General features: G+C 29.7%; 2 protein-coding genes and 1 pseudogene across 4 annotated transcripts; 1 reads left to right on the forward strand and 2 right to left on the reverse strand.

Moving 5' to 3' along the window:
• The first annotated feature begins 5241 nt into the window (after positions 1-5241).
• LOC114392982 (pathogenesis-related protein PR-1-like) lies at positions 5242-6051 on the forward strand. Its single transcript, XM_028354242.1, has one exon. The coding sequence runs from the start codon at positions 5322-5324 to the stop codon at positions 5826-5828; it is 507 nt and encodes a 168-aa protein (XP_028210043.1). The 5' UTR covers positions 5242-5321; the 3' UTR covers positions 5829-6051.
• Positions 6052-9749: 3698 nt separating this feature from the next.
• Positions 9750-10673, reverse strand: LOC114393149 (annotated as a pseudogene). The gene has a single exon (XR_003662474.1). The product of XR_003662474.1 is annotated as a pathogenesis-related protein PR-1-like (transcript).
• Positions 10674-13704: 3031 nt separating this feature from the next.
• Positions 13705-17218, reverse strand: LOC114393702 (CBL-interacting serine/threonine-protein kinase 21). Of its 2 annotated transcripts, XM_028355106.1 has the most exons (15): positions 16852-17218; positions 16695-16757; positions 16362-16433; positions 16169-16276; positions 16019-16090; positions 15886-15939; positions 15615-15740; positions 15438-15527; positions 15224-15349; positions 15025-15132; positions 14816-14935; positions 14630-14689; positions 14445-14519; positions 14257-14366; positions 13705-14158 (listed from the first exon to the last, which is right to left on the reverse strand). In XM_028355106.1, exons 1-15 carry the CDS (start codon positions 17011-17013, stop codon positions 14101-14103), a joined length of 1404 nt encoding a protein of 467 aa, XP_028210907.1. In that variant the 5' UTR covers positions 17014-17218; the 3' UTR covers positions 13705-14100. The 2 variants fall into 2 exon arrangements, with proteins under 2 accessions (XP_028210907.1, XP_028210908.1); XM_028355107.1 differs by lacking the exon at positions 16852-17218 and having other exon boundaries at positions 16362-16617; positions 16695-16761.
• Positions 17219-18673: the final 1455 nt, after the last annotated feature.

Here is an 18673-nt window from a genome sequence, read left to right on the forward strand (position 1 = left end):
AAAGTAAAGTTTTAATATATCAAAACATAAAACAACAACAAAATTTATTAAAAATTTAAAATAAAATTTGATCATTTATTATAAATCTTAAATATATTTAAGCCTTCAAATAATTATTTAAAATAATAGTTTAAACTAAAGTAAGAATTTCTAGTTACCATAAAAAAAATGTAACGTATGTCATGCACAACATATATCATGATAAGGATGTCAATATGTGCGTAGAGTCCGGGTAAGATACTACTATAGTACTATTTCTATATCCACTTTTAAAAATTCCCCATATTCAAACTTGTACCTACTGGGTAATAATTTCAATACCTGTGTCTTTTTCCATTGAATTTTAAATTACATTTTATTTACATTGGAAATGTTTTTGCAGAAAGGAGTCTACGATTTGCCTGCAATCGGTCTCAATAATAATGGAGTCATGATCCTGATCAGCTAACCAGTTTATAGCGAGTTGTAGAGCCCTAGCTTCCGCGGCCTCCATGGGTGATGGAATACCATGGAAACAAGAAGATGTAGCTGAATCATATATACATAGGATCATCTTGGAATATGGCTGCGTCAAGGTTGCATTTCACGGAACCCGCCGGTGGAGGTGAAAGCTTTTCCAATCCTGAATGTGCTGGACTGTTTCTTGAAGGCATCCTCTTCCATGGAAGTCAAGGGCGGTGAACACGAGAGAAGCGCTGCACCATATTATTTGACCATAACAATCAAACTGCGCTTATTATTATCCTCTCAGAACTCCATTGTTTATTAGGGATTTTTAATTGATCATCAAGTTAAAAAAAATTATTTTCAAATTTTTGTAATGAAAGTTCAATTTTTAAAGTAAACTTTAAGCGTGAGTCTGTGACTAAATTTCAAACCCATAACTGATCTCAACTACTCCAAAAGGATAGAAGCTTATGAGATATCCTAAAGGTTATCAAGAAGTGAAAGATTTTAATTATGGTAATTAAAAAAAATTAAAATTATGAATGATTACATATTTTATAATTATATTATATTATTCAGAATATAATTATTAAAAAATTATTTAGCATATATTTTTATAAATTAAATTATTAAAATATAATTAAATATACATATTATTCAGCATACAATTATTAAAAAATTTATTCAACACGTATAAATTGATCTACAATAAAAAAAATCTAACAATTAATGATTTGAATTGATAGACATTAATTAATTTTTAATTTAAAATTAAGAAAAAAATAATGATTTACAACTCTAGAAAATATCACATGTTAACATTCTTAAAAAAAAACATTATTGTATATATTATTATTATTATAAAGTATAAATAGAGTAGTTTACAAGCAACAATTATTAAGTGGCGGGGTTTTCTTTCTTTGTCCGAGAACTCAGGCGGGAATTAAGACTCCAAGGAATGTACATGAACGCACAAGACAATTTTCAGCTTTACGAAAGCCCCCCTCGCTCTATCTTTGAATACTGATATTCCTAATCACTTTTTAAACACATGATTATTTCTTAATCCTCAAGATAATCTTTGGACTAGGAGCAAGGCCTTTACAAATGATGTAAAATAACATTCATACACCCCCTCCACACATTGCGTGTGAACGTGTGATATTATTTTCGAGGATTATTATTAATGTTTACACATCTGTATTTCTCATTTCTTAATTACTCTGTTTTATGTGCAATTTCAAATTCTCTGTAATTATTTAAACCAATCAAATTGTTAACTTTTTTAATTAAATAGATTAAGTCATTCTACTATTTAATGTTTATGCTAAATTGTAATTTTGGTCCTTTTATTTTTAAATCAAAACATTTATTTTTTTTTTCAAAATAAGTAATTTTTCAAAATATGTTCTAATAGAATTTGAATTCATGATGATTTATTCATTGATAAAAATAATAAACTACTAAAATACTTTTTTTTTAGTTAATTATATTAACATTATTTTTTTTATCATTAGTTAAGAGTCATTATTATTTTTTAAATTATCAAATTTATAAATTAAAAAATTTTAATATATAAATCTTTTTAATTTTATTTTATATTATTTTATATGTTTCTATGTTGAATAGTTTACATTTTTTTTACTTTACCAGTTTATAATTAAATTTCATAAATAAATATCTAATTACTTACGTAATTTTTTTATAAATTGTCTTTAATATATAAATGATTTAATCCAAAGGATTATTACATAGTAATGTAAAATCTTATTGCATTTATAGGAGTAAAAATGATTTATTTAATTAAAAAATTCACATTCAATTATCACGTAACATTCTCTTGGGTCATGCACCAAAAGTAACCTTAGTCTAATTATTTTTACTTTGATTATTTATAAACTATTTTTATTCTACTTATTTACATAAAATTAAAAATATTTATATATTAAATGTTTTTAATTTATAAATTATAATAATTTTAAAAAAATTAATAACTCTTGACTAATTATATATAGAAAATAATGTTAATATAGTTAACTAAATAAAGAAAATGTTTTATTGTCTTGTTTATAAACAATTTTACATAAATAATTAGAGTAAAAATAATATGTATATTAAAATCAATTTACAAAAAAAATTATGAAAATAATTTACATATTAATTTATGAAATTTAATTATAAATTGGTAAAAAAAATAAAATATGTAAACTATTAAAAAAACATATAAAATGATGTAAAATAAAATTAAAAATATTTATATATTAAGTATTTTTTAATTTATAAATTTTGATAATTTGAAGGAAAAAGTAATAACTTTCAACTAATAATACATACAAAATAATGTTAATATAATTAACTAAATGAATGAAATATTTTAATGATTTATTATTTTGTTTATGAATAAAGGATCATAAGTTCTAATTCTATTAACCTATTAAAACACTTTTTATTTTTCCCTTGAGTTAGTTTTCACGAATTTTAAATGATAGAGGAACTAATTAAAATTAAAATTTAGACTATTGTTTAATTGCTAATTGAAATAATAGTGCATAACTTTTGCATTACGACATAATATGTTACTAATTTGGTCATCAATCTCAATATCAGTAGGAAATTTGGAACGGTAAAATAGGTATAATTTATTGGGTCAGATAATATAAGTTGCCCATTTTAGGGGTGGAAGTGGGAAACGAGCCAACTTCCATCCTTTTTCAAAAACTGGATTAGTATTTTTTTTAATAAAAAATTGGGTGAATATGAATATCCTTGATTAATAACTAAAATATTTTAAAATATTAAAATTTATTTAAGAAATTAAGTTCTCTCAATAAATTTTTTCATACGCATAAATTTAAGATTGTATCCCTAATCACATGCCTCTAGATATTGAGATCCACAAATAAAAAATTGAGTCCCGAATCATATACCTCTAAGTATTGAGATCCGATATATTTTATTGTTTTATATTTAATTTTATATTAAAAATTAAATTTTTTAAATACTTTTTTCTTATTAATTATATACTTTATTTTCTAGTAAGTATGTTGTTTTAATTTTGTAGTTATATTTTTATTCATATTGAATTTAAATTTAGATTTTGATAAAAGCATGCTAAATTAAAGAGATGTTATTTTTTTATAATTTCAAATTTAATTCGTCCTTTTTTACATTCAATAACAACAAATACAAAATTATTTTTGTTTTTAACTTTTTTTAAAACGTACAACATATAGAAAAGTTACTACTAAAAGATTGTAAATTTGAATTTTCATTTCTAAACATTAAAACATCTCTTGTTATAACTTATAACCAACTTCTAGAAAAACTTCATGTCAATATCATGATTAGCAAAAAGAAAAACATCTCTTGTTATTTTTTGTCCCTCTATCTATACAATACATGATTCTGTCATTTTTATAGCTTACTTTTTTGTTTTTTTAAAAAAATCCTAAATTAGTATTTTATTGAAATTTTTTCATCTTATGTTATGATTTTTCTATTAAAATTTATTTTTAGTTTTTATATTTAAGCCTTAATTGCTTTAATTTTCTATATTAGATTTATTTGTTTTCATCTCTAATTTTAACTAGTTTTTTAAGATAAATTTTAACTACTTATGCTTTGAAATTAAGTCTTTTTAATTTCTTAGAATTTTATTTTTTCTTAAATGTTTTTATATTTTTCTTAAATTTAAAAAATACAGATGATACATACTAATGTATTAAAAAATCGTCAATACAACATATAAAATTAAAAGGGATTAAACATTAAAATGGATTAAATAATTTTATTACATAAACAAAAAATGAATAAATTGTGTATTTTAATCTCACATGTTAATCAAGTGATTGAAGACAATGTCAAAATAAATTCATGCTCGATAATTCTTGATCAGATTTTAATTACCTTGTGATCAAACTTTAAATGAATCAGAATACATGTTCCATGAATTAGAAAGTTAAGAAAGAAAAAAAATCTCACATGTCAAAATGAATCTCTTTAACTAATCAAATGACTAATATGTAGTATCACATGTCAAGCCAAATTATTTATGTCAATGATAAAACTCGCGAAATTTTTTCATCTATTCATCATTTAGTTAAAAGCAATATCATGATAGACTAATTAATCAAAATTATAGTCAAGCCTTTTTTTTCTATGATTTGAATGACATCATTATTTTGTTTTTTTAAATGTTAAGTATATTTTAACTTCCATGACAGATAATTATCTTAAAGTTAAATATAATTATTATGAAAAGAAACATTTTCTCTAAATATTTAAAATTTAAAATAGTTATATATTTTTATTAATAAATATTAGTTTGTTAGTTTTATTAATTGAGAAATTCAAATTCATTATTTTTTTCCTATCTTCTCCCTTTATCTTTTTTCTAATCATACGATGAATCTTATATCTTTTATTTAAAATAGTTATATACTTAGACATCATTATTATTTTAGAATAAATTATCGTTGTACCTCCTAATTTTTTCTTAAATTACATATGATATAAAAAAAAATCTATTCTTACATCATGGATATGGATAAGAAAGCGGAAAGTATTTATGTAATTTTAGGAAATCTTATAAGCAATTAGTATAATCCCTTAGGCCTACAAACGTGGAAAAGAATTATTAGCCGGCGAAATTTCAGGGAAAGAATAAAACTAAGTAACGGACAATCGTTTCAATTAACAACAACATTTCTGTTTATAACATAACAAAAGTAACGAACATGGATGCCACCAAGGCCAAGACAGTTGACAATGTAGGCAGTCACTCGTCTCAACTCCCCCACCATTATTATATATAACATCCCAAGGCATGGTCCTGGCAATAAACCATCCTCAAATCTCTAACACCACACTTAAAAATGAGGCACTGTTTGGCTATGTTTCTTTTCCTAGTCACAACAACCTATGCTAACACGGTTGCCCCTACCACCACCCAAAAGCCACCAAGAAGCTTTGCAAACCAATTCCTAATCCCCCAGAACGCGGCACGTGCGGTGCTGAGGCTGCGGCCATTGGTGTGGGACTCCAAATTAGCACACTATGCTCAGTGGTATGCAAACCAGAGGCGCAACGATTGTGCTCTTGAGCATTCAAACGGACCTTACGGTGAGAACATTTTCTGGGGCAGTGGCACGGGGTGGGAGCCAGCACAAGCTGTTAGTGCTTGGGTTGAAGAGCGCCAATGGTACAATTATTGGCACAATTCCTGTGCCAATGGACAGATGTGTGGGCATTACACTCAGATTGTGTGGAGCACCACGAGGAAAGTTGGTTGCGCTAGCGTTGTTTGCTCTGCTGGTAAGGGTACCTTCATGACTTGCAACTATGATCCTCCTGGGAACTACTATGGAGAGAGACCTTACTGAAATTTACTTGTATAATAATTAATTATAACAAGTGACACAAGTCAATAATATTGTACTAATAGGATCGTAGTAGCTAGCTAGCCATGTTCTCCGCTGGCATAATATTATTGTCTGTTTGCCATGTGGCTTTAATTCTGGCTCTGTCTCGCGTGTTAAATCGTGTAGCTACTCTGTATTCTTGTTTTTATTGCTTCTCTAATATATAAAGTATAAATGTCTGATATGCTTCCTTTTAAAAAAAATTGGCATTTTATTTATTTAAGGCAGTGTAGGAAATCAGAATAGTTGATGTTAGGAATCGCCAAATCCCACGAAGCATTTTAGAGCTTGTTTCATTGGATGGATCTTGTTGCTGGATTTGTGTCGTACCATGGAGTCATCATAAGCTTATGGGCTGTGTTATGACTTAGAGTTACCATGTTCATATATTCTAAAATGGAGTGGATTGGGGTTGAAATAAGACAGATAGGAAAAAAATGCAACGTAGAGAAAGAAAGTAATAAATTTGACAAGTGAGGTGATAAAAAAAGAAGAGAAAGCTGGAGAAAAAAAAAAGTTTTTTTATTGAATGGATTAAAAATGAAAATTATTAAAATGAGTTATTTTTATCTGTAAGTGTACTTTGTGTTTTTTGTTTCTTTATGTAAAAGAAAATGTTATTTTAGGACATTTCATTCTATCAAATATTTAGCATCATTCTATTAGATATTTAATGTCAAAATATATTTATGACTCCTATTAATATTTATTAACTATGCTTGGCTAGTTTTTTCTTATAGTAAGTACAAATATTAAGTGATTCTTTAAATGTTTTTGATGTATTAAATGAATATATTTATGTTATAGGAATTATTTATTGTTTTATTAATTATAGGGACTAATGTAATTCATCATTATAATTTCAAAGATGAAATGGGTCATTCATTCCTTTTTATTTATTTCTTTTACTAAGATATTGATATTTGTCTTCTATTATTTTAATTATTTTATTGATACATTTATCACTCATCTATTAATTTTTAATAATTATGGCACAATTTAAAAATATTTCCTATAACAAATATAAATATTAAATGATTCTTGGATTTTTTTTTAATGTATTAAATAAATATATTTTTGTTATAACACTATCTTGTCATTTTATAAATTTTAGGAAGTAATTTAAACAATCATTATAATTTTAAAACCTAGTAGCGATATGTTATTTTAGATAATATAATGAAGTGTTTGGATAATATATTTTAGGTTTTACATTTAATCCTTATTGTTGTATTTGTTTATGTTTCTTTGATTATTTTATTGATACACTTTTTAACTTCTTTATTGATATTAATAACTATGGCTAGTGTTTTTTTAAAATCTTTTCTATAATAAATATAAATATTAATTTATTCTTGAAATATTTAATTTATTAAATAAGTATTTTGTGTGGATTTTGCCGACAATAAATATCTGATAGGATAGAGTGTATCAACATGTGGACTATAAGATGAAAATCAACTAGAAAGAATGTGGATGTATGAATAGTATTTTCCTAGGCCATTTCTTTTTGTACTCTTTTTTTCTATACCTCTTTGTTTTTTTTTAAAAAAATAATATCTAATATACTTTTCTTTCTTTTCCTTTTCCTTCTCCTTCTCGCTATACTCTCTTTATCCTCTTTCTTTTACCGGCATCCTCTTGTTTCCCCCTCTTACTCAGTTTTCTCTCAACATTTCTCCTCCCGTCTTTTTTGGCCCTTCGTTGTGGTCTTCTCCTTTATCAATGTTTTCTATTTTATGATTAATTTACCTTTTTTTTCACAGGTCACATACATTATTTCTGAAAACTAGAATGTATAATAACGGTTAAAATATTAACATTTTGAAAATTAATTAATGCAATATATTAGTAAATGTATTCTAAAAAATAACTTCCACAATTCAAAAGCTATATAATGCATCTTGGAAGTTAATTTATGAGACATTCACAAATCTTTAAAAATTGTTTGTGGAAATTAGTTTTCGGATATTTTTGTTGAAGGTGCAGGTGGAATTTCCCAATTAACTCCCAAGTTCAATTTTGGCCCAGACTAAAATGAGCATGTGATTTATAATAATTTGATAAGGTCTCTCTCCAACATAATTGCCCACAGGGTCATAACTACAAGTAATAAATAGATCTCCATCATCACACATTCTGGTGGTGCGCAAGTATTGGTTGCGTAGGTGTAGTATTTCTCTTCATCAGCCCATGTTCTTATAGCATCAGTTGGTGTCCAAAAAATGGTATCTCCAAGCTTGAAATCATGTTCCGGGAAAGAATGTTTGAGCTTGCAATCTGCTTTTCTTTGCCCAGCCCACCAGACCACCTCGCGTATTGCTCAAGTTGCAAGTCCCACATCAGTGGAAATTCCCACTTCCACTTGGTTGCTCTCACTAAGTTGTGCCTAACTCTAGTGACTCTGTAGTGCAACCTTGACATAGCTGCTTTCACACCCTATATATGGTTTCATTGGATGGGGAAATTATTAGATGATGGAAAACTTTTAGTTTTCATTAATTTTTGTATGACACATAATTAAATGAATTTTTTTCTCGTAAATTGTAAAATTTGAATGAGTTTTGTAGAAAATGTTCAAATCATGCTAGAGGACTATCTAATAGATTTTTCATTGAAGAGAATTAGATCATTTGCAATTTAGGTTCCGTGAGGAATATACAATTAACTTATAAATATATTTTAAAATGAAAAATCAAATATATTAAAATAGCATTAATAAATGATATATATAATCATTTTTATATTTAATAATTTAACTACATATTATATGTAATAAACATAGTATTTAATATTTTGGGACATTTATTAAATATGATTACTTATAATGAGTATATCATTTAATAAATAATTATAATAAAAGTTAGTAATTTAACCACATATTATATGTAATAAATAGTATTTAATGTTTTGAGACATTTATTAAATATAAATAATTATAATAAATATAGCATTTAATATATACTTATAATACAGTATTAATTATGACATTTAATAAATATAAAATAATTATGAATAAATAATAGTAGTATTTTAGATGGTGGATTTTTTTTATATTGTCATCCAATTACAAATCATCATGTGTGATAAATTTATTAACTTTTATAATAATCATTTTGAAAATTAAAAATCAATAATATATTTATTAAATTTAATAATTGCTACATATGAATTTAAAATGATTTTTTAAAATAAATTGATATATATATATATATATTAAAATATTCAAATATACAACAATTTATTATTTTAAATAAATAGTTTAATATCTAAATATACATTAGTTTATTTTACAATATATTTTGAAATGTGAAATTTAAATAAAAATTAATATAATAAAAAAATTAAGAAATACATAAAATAAATTTTAAAAGTATTTTTTTGACACATTTTTTGTTATTTAATTATAGTAACTTGGGTCTTTTTAATTTTTGTTCTCTTCCAAATTTTTTATAACTAAAACAACGTGTGCATTTGTTTTTTTTTTATGGATAAATATTAATTATTAATTTTTGTTAGAAATGAATTGAAACCCACAATTTCTACTTCCTTTATCATCAACCCAAGTTTATAACGTGTGTTTTTGTAAGTAAACACAAAGAAAAAATAGTTTTTAAAATTAAAATAAAATTATTTTAAAATTCAGTTATAAATCACTTCACCTTTATTTTAAAACTTGCATTTAAAGTCCTCCAAAAGCTAAAAGCTTTCAATTAAACAGGTCCAAATGAACTGAGTGGTTGAGGGTGTAAGTAAATAAACTACAAGCACTAACTACCCGCGCGATAATAAACTAAAAGGTTCTAAAATGGCGCGGAGCAATGCAAGTCAAGTAACTCCATGCATATCAGACAACTCAAGCTGGTATAGTTGACAATCAGATGCATTTCACATGGGAGGATAAATATTTTATTTCACTTTATATGATGACTCAAAGTTTAACCTCAGGCAACAGATCTCTAACTACTGATACCCTTTAATTACTTTTTGGTACTTTTATTTATTGACCCAAGTACTAACTAATTATTAAAGCCAATCCCGTAATTATCCCACTTCCCACAAGTATTTACATATACACTCGCACATACTCACTCATAAGGACTGAGAAACTAATTCACTAGAGTTTCAATTATTGTAGTATTATCTAATACCACTAGAGTTTCAATTTCGCTACATGAATTAATGCACACATAGTTTATAACAATTTAATAGGGTCGCTCTCCGACATAATTGCCCACGGGATCATAATTACAAGTCATGAACACATCTCCATCGTCACATGCAACCCGAGCACATCCAATTCTTCAGGTGCTCTTCCACACTATCTGAGTGTAATGGCCACACATCTGACCTGGCACACAAGTATTAGTGGCGTAGGTGTAGTATTTCTCTTCATCAGCCCATGCTCTTACAGCATCACTTGGCGTCCACGCCGAGCCACTACCCCAATAAATGTTCTCTCCAAGCTTGAAACCATCTTCTGGGAAAGAATGTTCGAGCTTGCAATCTGCTTTCCTTTGACCAGCCCACCACCTCGCGTATTGCTCCAGCTGGAAGTCCCACATCAGTGGGAGTTCCCACTTGGCTGCTCTCACCAAGTTGTGCCTGAACAAACTCCAGTGACTCTGCAATGCAACCCCAACATAGCTGCTTTGATACTCTATATATTGTCTCATTGTCAGGTCTTTTCTGTTGGGTTAATTGAGGAATTGAAGAGTTGGATTTGGAATTGGTTGAGAGAGTGTTAACATTGCTAGTGAAGCTGACAAGAATTAGGAGCAAGAAGAGGACCAAATGGACTTTCATTTTGTCTGTGGCACAAAATTTTGAGCTATGTGCCTTATTTTATATTTGAGTTTGGTTAAAGAATATGTGGTTGGAGTTTAGCTAGTGTTTTAGGGAGTTAGTAGATCACTTGTGATTTAGGTCCGTGAGGAATAATCGCCAATTGATAAGTGTGTGTTTAAAATTTTAATATTAATTAATATACTTCTAAATGTACCAGATTGTGGTTGTGATGTGGAGATATTGAGCGTCAGCTAAACGCATGTGAAGTGTGGGAGTGAGAATATGTGCATGGCAATGGCATTGCCAGAGATTATGCTCTATGATCGATGATTGAAGGTCTCCCCGTGAGCCAGGTCTCTGTTGTGCCCGTGAGTTTTCTTGTCCTTGGGACGTTGGTGCCCACCATATAGTATGTTCTAGAATTAACCTCGTGCCACGTGTTGCAACTCAAGTCCCGAAGCACCCACATGCCTAATGTAAGTGTAACAAAGTAGTGGTTCAGACTTATCTATGAAATTTGTATGTTACAACTGAAGTCTGTTATCTGTTTTCCACATGTCTAATGTAACAAACTGCATAATATGAGTAGAATAACTGAGTTTCACAAAACTTTAGACAGAACAAAACAAATCATTAATTTATAACACATTACAAAAAAAGACAGTGAAATCATTTGACAGAAGATATCATTGTACACAGTTATGCAGAGTACTCAAAATCAAATCTTATGATTTTCCGGTAGTCTCAATCATTGCAACATTGCATGTCTTTACAATGTGTTTGTTTCAATGTGACATTGTCATATTTGTTATAATTTTTATATAAAATAAATATTCTTAAGTATTTTGTTGATTTTTATAAAAGTGACAATGTCAGCGTTTTGCTTGATTTTTATTCTCCGGTTGAGAGGTACGTTACACTCTTATGGTTGATGCTATAAAACTTGAGTGTTTGATTTCCCAAACCAAAGCTTAGTTTTAGTACAATTAAGGCTCCACAGTGTGGTGTGTTAATCAATATTTTATGTCTGGTAATGATAGGGCTTACTAGTGTCTTTAGTCTTCTTTGTCAACGGGTAAAGGATCTAATGTCTGATGAGTACCACACAAGGGCTTGCCATGCATAGTAACTAAAGGCATGGAGAGGAAATTAGATCTGTAAACTAAGACTAAATATTTCTTGGTAGCCAATTCTATGGTGCAAGGGTTACTCCGGTGATGAATCATGCCCTTTTTTTTTCTTTTCAAGTAAACCATTAAATTCGTTCCTAAAATCATAATCCTTACTCATCATTTGATATCTCCAAAATTATGAAAAAGAAAGTTTTGTCCTTAATGTTAAGTATCAATCAATTTGATCCCTAACTTTGACATTCCCTAACTTTTGCTTACATAAGTCAATTTGGTCTCTAACGCCAGAGAGTAAATTGACATTAATTTTCAAATTCTAGACTAAAATTGATTGATTTTGTAATATAGAGGACCAAATTGATTGGTGTGTCAATTTCAAAAATTAAATTGATAAACAATTGTGAAAGTTAGGGATCGCACTTTCTTTTTTATAATATCAATAACTAAATTGACTAGTGCTTAATTTCATATACTAATTTGGCACATTGGATCTTCTGGTGTTTGGTTTTCGTCTAGCCAACTTCCTGCATGATCTCAGCCGTTGTTTGGCTATTGCGCAGAGCACAGTAATCAAGGAGGAGAAAAATGTGACGAGTCAAGACTTCGGCTGGAGACAAAATTCTTCTAGAAATACAGTATGCAGAGGAATTACTTGTTTTTGTTGTATTACTTCTTTTTTTTGTTTTTGTTATTTTTAATTATGAGTTTTTTTATACATTTTCTCTTATTGTATATTGGACTTTATATTAAAGTAATACTTCTCTGCTTTGATAATTGACAGAATTTCGCGGTGGAAATACATGGTTATTGGTTAAACTATGCCTATATATTACCAATGCATATTTGATTCTCTTCCAGGGCTTCACTCAAAATTGTGAGTTTACTACATTGATCACACTTATCTGAAAGCATTTTGTAAGACCAAACTAACATCATATTGACAAAGCATTTGCGCGAAAAGTTCAACGTCGAAGTAAAATGTTAGATTTTCTCACCAAAAAAAAGTAAAATGGAAGACTTGTAGAAAATATATTCGTCGTAGTGTAATAGTGATCGAAAAAGTACTTGATTGAGTCAATATATTTTTTTTATATAAGATTGAGTCAATATTGCTAACCCTTTAACCATCTTTTGAACATCGTGAACCACTTTCCGAGAATTCCCTAACTGCAATTCTCCCAAGAAACTAAAAAAGAAAAAACCCAGAAGAACAGAAATTCAAATGTTGTTATTTTCCTTCATGTTTCGATGACAGCTCGTGACATTAAGTTTTGAACTGACATCAGTTACTTTGGTGACACAAACCTTGTTGCAGAAAATAAATGATAAAATAGTAGAGTATTATTGCTCACAACATTTTAACCCGCTGAATTCATGCAAATACTATTCACATTTATTATTAGTTTCTACAGGATGTGCTGTGAAAATGGGATGAAAATCCCCTGTCCCTCTATCCTTGTCTCCCCAATCATTGAATGCCATGTCATTTAAGTTGCCACATCACTTTAATTTAGGGTCGAATAGAAATTAACGGAGTTTGTTGCACATAACAACAATCCCTCAAGCATAGCAATTCCCTAGCTCATTCTTCTATCGACAGGCCTCCACATTGCAACAATTCCCTCATGGATTTAGTCAAACAGTTTCTTGGCTCTCTCAAGATTTCCTATTTTAAGATAAGCCTTTATCATATACAAAGTTGTCAAACATTTTTCTTATGTGCCCATATCTCAGATATAAATTGTTCTTTTACCATCCAAAAAATGTACATTATGCAAGTGGGTTCTGAAGAATATCGTAGAGAAGCCAGAGATTTGTTTTTCAATTTCGAAAAATGGTCGCATAGAAACACACTAGAGAAGTGAGAAAGAAGAACGAGCATGCTTGCAAGGGAGAACTAGCTTGACAACCAGTAACAGTGAGGGGGAACAGTAACTAACCACTAACAGCGTTAAACTTCGTGAAAATTACAGTGATGCTGACGTAGCTCATTAAATGAGGAGGTACAATTTGATTAGGGGAAGGGGACAGGATTTTGGGACAGAGGATTTCCGTCCGTGGAAATGCCAAATTTCCATTTCTCATTATTTTACAATGAAGAGAGTAATGAATGAAAAAAAAAAAAAAAAACAACGGAAAAGAAAATCGAAAAAAAGAAGAAAATTGCTTCCATCAAGAAGATAGATGAAACGGAGCAAAGAAGAAATATTCATAGCAAAAAATTTGCTACGTGATTTTTTTTTGTACTTTGTTTCATCCTTGTCAAACTTCCATGAACTTCACTAAAATGAAAGAGACATGGATTCAGTCCATCTTCAAGCAGATTTATAGCCAGGAAGAGGTTTGCTATCTTCACTTTTTGGCTCTTCGTAGCTGAAAAGATAATTGAAAATGGCCAATGAGCAAATGGTGGCAGTCAACAATATCATCACCATTGAGTAATGTAATATTGACTTGTAATTTATAACTACCATCCAGCATCTTGTTTTTTTCTTTCAGCGGCACATAGATCTACTGAATCTTGGCTTTGTGATGGCACATCAGGTTTTTGTTTCAGCAGATTTGATAAACTTTCACAAAACTGATAATTAAAATTAAAATTAGTAACTAAATTCACGTGCTTGCACATTAAGCTAAGACTAAGAGGATGTTTTCTTACTTTATGGTACACTCTTAGATCTCCTGTAGATTTTGATATTTCTATAACACAATGAGTTGGAGCAACTTCAATCACCTAATAATTGTCACACATATACGGGGGAAATTGAACTCTCCACAACAATAAAACAGAAAGAAAAAAAAGGAAACTAGGGAGAGTATGTAACAATAAAATGAATAAGTTACCTGGGCTGATAGGTATGATCTAGAACACCTAGTCATTATATGTTTTGGTTGCATTTTTATCTGATATCAAGAGTGAAAATTCATTTGGAACCACATTCTAACCAAATGTAGCCTTTCCAATTTAAAAAAGAAAAAGGTAGATTTTAACATGCATGCATATAAGAATCAAAGTATCATAGTTTATACCTTAAAGTTGTTCATTTTCTCTATTGACAATCCTACATCTGTTGCGGCAGCTTCTATTTTTTCTATCGTTTCATTGATAGTGTGTTTGGATCCCAGCCTTGTTCTCTGCTTTTTTTCATCCTAAACAACCAGCTCACAACATTAGCATCTGTAATAATTGAATAACACCTATAGATAAGTTGAATCCTCTTTCAGATTAGTAGAATTACCTGTTCTTCAAAAAGGCCAGATAGATCAAGGTCCTGAGACATGGCTATTAGTTGAAACGCATTAATGAAACTTGAGGACTTGGGTATCGTTGACTCTCTGATATTCTCCTACAGCGCAGATTATAAGACAATTTAGTCCATGACTGCAAGTGTATTTTTCTATAACTCTTTTTAAACTTGCTACTTTTTAACAAATTACCTTAATTGAATTGAAAGCAACATCAACATCATCCAAGTTAATGTTCTGATCAAATTCAGATGCAAAAACAGGCTTGTAGTCAGTCTGAAACCACTCATCTTCAACAATATCTGGTATAGTTATCCGCTGCATGAGAGATAGGGAGGAAGGGTAAATCATTATCTATTATTTACACTTTAAGTATATAGTGTTATAGTAGTTCTTGAATTTCTACCTTTACAGGACGTGGTTCAAGTATTTTGGCAATTAGTTTCTTTTGATTCTGAGTAAACCATGGGGGACATCTATATTCTGCCTTCCATATCTTTTTACACATGAAAGTTATCAGAAAATGTGAATTATTTGTTACAAACACTAGTTGTGTTTTTTTTTTTATGACTATAGATTTTACCTTTCCATATAAGTTCATCAAGTTCCGGTCGTTAAATGGTAAATAGCCTGCAAGTAATTCAAAAAGGATCACCCCACATGACCAAACATCAGCAGCTGCTCCATCATACCCCTTGCTCAATAGCAGCTGCACATGAAGGGGTTGTAGAATCAATAATACACATATGACATAATTAAATGCAGTCATTATCTTTTGATGTTCCCTTGAAAGAGGAAATCCTCTTGATAAAGCAGACCCAATTAGATGTTATATTGAAGACAGTTTATGGTACCTCAGGTGCCACATAGCCTGGGGATCCACACCGCGTGTTTAAGACATCGTTATGCTGATAACGTATACAAATTTGACTCAGTAAAAAATACTTATGATGGAACTGAGGATAAGGTTCAAAGGAACAATGCTACCTTTTGCAATGCACTTAATCCAAAATCAGACACTTTGAGATTTCCCTTGCTGTCAAGAAGCAAGTTTTCTGGCTACAATGGCATGCCAAGATTCAAGTTAAGTTCCAAAGCTCCATTTCAAACAAACAAAGCTGGTTGAATTGAACTTACCTTGAGATCTCGATGATAAACCCCTTTGTTATGGCAGTATTTCAGGGCATCAATAAGTTGCTGGAATAGTTTTCTTGCCTCACATGCATTCAACTTCTCTCCATAGGACTGCACATCAAGTATTACAATTGAAAATTGAAGAAAAATAAATAATTACATAATGATTCAATTTGGAGAGATTGTTGATTCTCACTATCTTGTCGAATAGCTGTCCTCCTGAAACATATTCCATCACAATGTATATCTTCGTTTTTGTGCCAATAACCTGTTTCAAGAAGTTCATTGGAAATAGAGTATTGACAAAGGGATTATGTACGTTCAAACTTCACCACAATTCTAACACCAGCAGGCAAGGTTTTAAAAAATGGTCCACCATCACAATTTCAGTCACAACGTCAAGGTTTTTGGATGTCTGCAACCACAACTGTGGCTCCATCGGCCCCATTTGTCTGCAATTTCCTGCAATATTAAGAAATGCGACGAAACTACAACTACAATTTAAAATCTTTCCAGCAGGTATATATACCTCGTGAATTCTAACTATATTTGGATGATGGAGAAGTTTCATTGTTCTGATCTCTCTTTTAACCTGAAATATGCCATATCCTCTGTATTGATTAATAAAGGTAAATTACAAACTGCTACTTGCTAAATAGAAAAAGGAGTACAGGGGTGAGGTTTGCCTGATTCTTAAGATTGTTTTCCAGGACCATATGCTTATCAATGACCTTGATCGCAACCTTCTGACCATTGTTGCCATTGACAGCCAGCTTAACCTTAGAGAATGTACCTTCTCCAATTGTCCTACCAAGCTGATACTTCCCAATTTTTTTTACAAGCCCCATTCCTCTCCTGGTGTCAAGTTTTTGGCACTGATTCTTTTCAAGAACTTGTAATATAAACTGTATAGCAAACTGTATGCTATATAATATAACTTTTGCTTTGATTTGAAGTCTGCACACAATTTATTTGATCTCCACTATGATAAGTCTTGGTTCTTTTAGACCATGTAAAATGGCTACCTTTTTGAGTTTCATTGGACAACTTAATAAAAATATATGTAGTTTTTGAGAGGTCATGGAAAATTAAAATTTAGGAGTGCGCTCTTCATAGAAAGGAAGGTAGAAGTGTGCGTGGCGGGTAGCTGGTTGGCTAGTTGTTAAGACAAAGGAACGTGATTTGAATGGTTGTTAATTTGGTATTGAAAACAATAATTTCCCTCCTAAACTCAGAGTTTGGAATTAGGGAGTATCACCATTCACCACTAATTAGGGAATCTTGTCTTACGTGAAACTGGTAACGTATTATTCAGCACATTGATATTATGTGGTCGATCGATCAGTATCCCGTCTTCTCTCAGTGTTGGGATAATTATTATGAAATCATTATTGTTTATGAAATGATATACACTTTGTGGCTATTTTTGATCTAGATCGTGATACGTGCTTTAAGTGGGGTTAGGAATATAATGCAGTGCCTTCCGATTAATACTCTTGATTTCTATCAATTGAGTTTAGTCTTATAATTAGTTGAATAGATCATTGCCATTCTTCAATTGAGATAATTCTATTCAAATTGTGTAGGATTACTATTGTACCCCTCCTGACATCTTGGTCAGGGCTTGAACCCCTTCAAGGTGTTTGGTCGGAGTTAGAACACTCTAGGCAATTGATTCCCAATCAGTACTTTAGGGTTACCAGATTCCTTACCCACTAACACACGTCGCTTCAGTTCGTTGGCCCCTAAGGAACAAATGTAGTTTATGAGTTACCCTAGAGATCTCGGAGCCACTGATACACCATGATAAGATAAGCCTCTGAAAAAATTGAATCGGGCAATTGCAAAGCATCAATATAGTTACATGAACAATTATGAATGACAAATGCAATGGCTTGATAAAGATGGTCAGGATTTCATCAATATGATTAAGCAAATAGTAGACATCATTAGCCCACACTTACAACTAGTTTCTCTAATCACAAGCCATTTTTAACCAAACTTAGTATTCCTTTTGTTTCTATTTATAAGACATAAGTTTGAAATGATGTTTTTTCATTTTTATAAGACTCAAGTTATGTTTGGCAAGATATTTTAATTAATTTCTAATTTTTTAATAGTTGAAAAACTTGTTTGACTATTACTTGATAAACAAGTTTTTTTTAGTAGCTGCTATCGTTTTTTGAAATATTACTTGAAGTATCATTTTTTAAGATATTAGTTTCTAACTTTTTATATTATCTTTCACTTTTATCCTCAATATTTATTCATTTTCCTTATTACCTTTTTAAAACAAATCATGTTTTTTTGTATCATTTTATATTTTTCAGCTACTTCAATATTTAATTTTATCAATCACTTATAATTTAGTAAGTCAATTTTCAACTTTTAACTACCAACTAATTTTGTTAAACATAACCTCAATTTATAATGTTCTATGCATTAAGTATTTGTAGACTAAAAATATCCCTACTTTAGAGAAGAAAGGAAATATATTGATAAACGATC

The sequence above is a fragment of the Glycine soja genome, chromosome 17, assembly GCF_004193775.1.
Source record: "Glycine soja cultivar W05 chromosome 17, ASM419377v2, whole genome shotgun sequence".
In the NCBI taxonomy this organism is placed as follows: Eukaryota; Viridiplantae; Streptophyta; class Magnoliopsida; order Fabales; family Fabaceae; genus Glycine; species Glycine soja.

What these genes read in the sequence shown, in the direction of transcription:
- LOC114392982 (XM_028354242.1), top strand. Translation starts at nt 5,322, where the DNA reads ATGAGGCACTGTTTGGCTATGTTTCTTTTCCTAGTCACAACAACCTAT.
- LOC114393702 (XM_028355106.1), bottom strand. Translation starts at nt 17,013, where the DNA reads ATGGGGCTTGTAAAAAAAATTGGGAAGTATCAGCTTGGTAGGACAATT. An exon ending in AAAACAATCTTAAGAATCAG is followed by an intron (nt 16,758 to 16,851) that starts GCAAACCTCACC and finishes GGCATATTTCAG; the next exon opens with GTTAAAAGAGAGATCAGAAC. An exon ending in ATCTAAGAGTGTACCATAAA is followed by an intron (nt 14,367 to 14,444) that starts GTAAGAAAACAT and finishes TTTAATTATCAG; the next exon opens with TTTTGTGAAAGTTTATCAAA.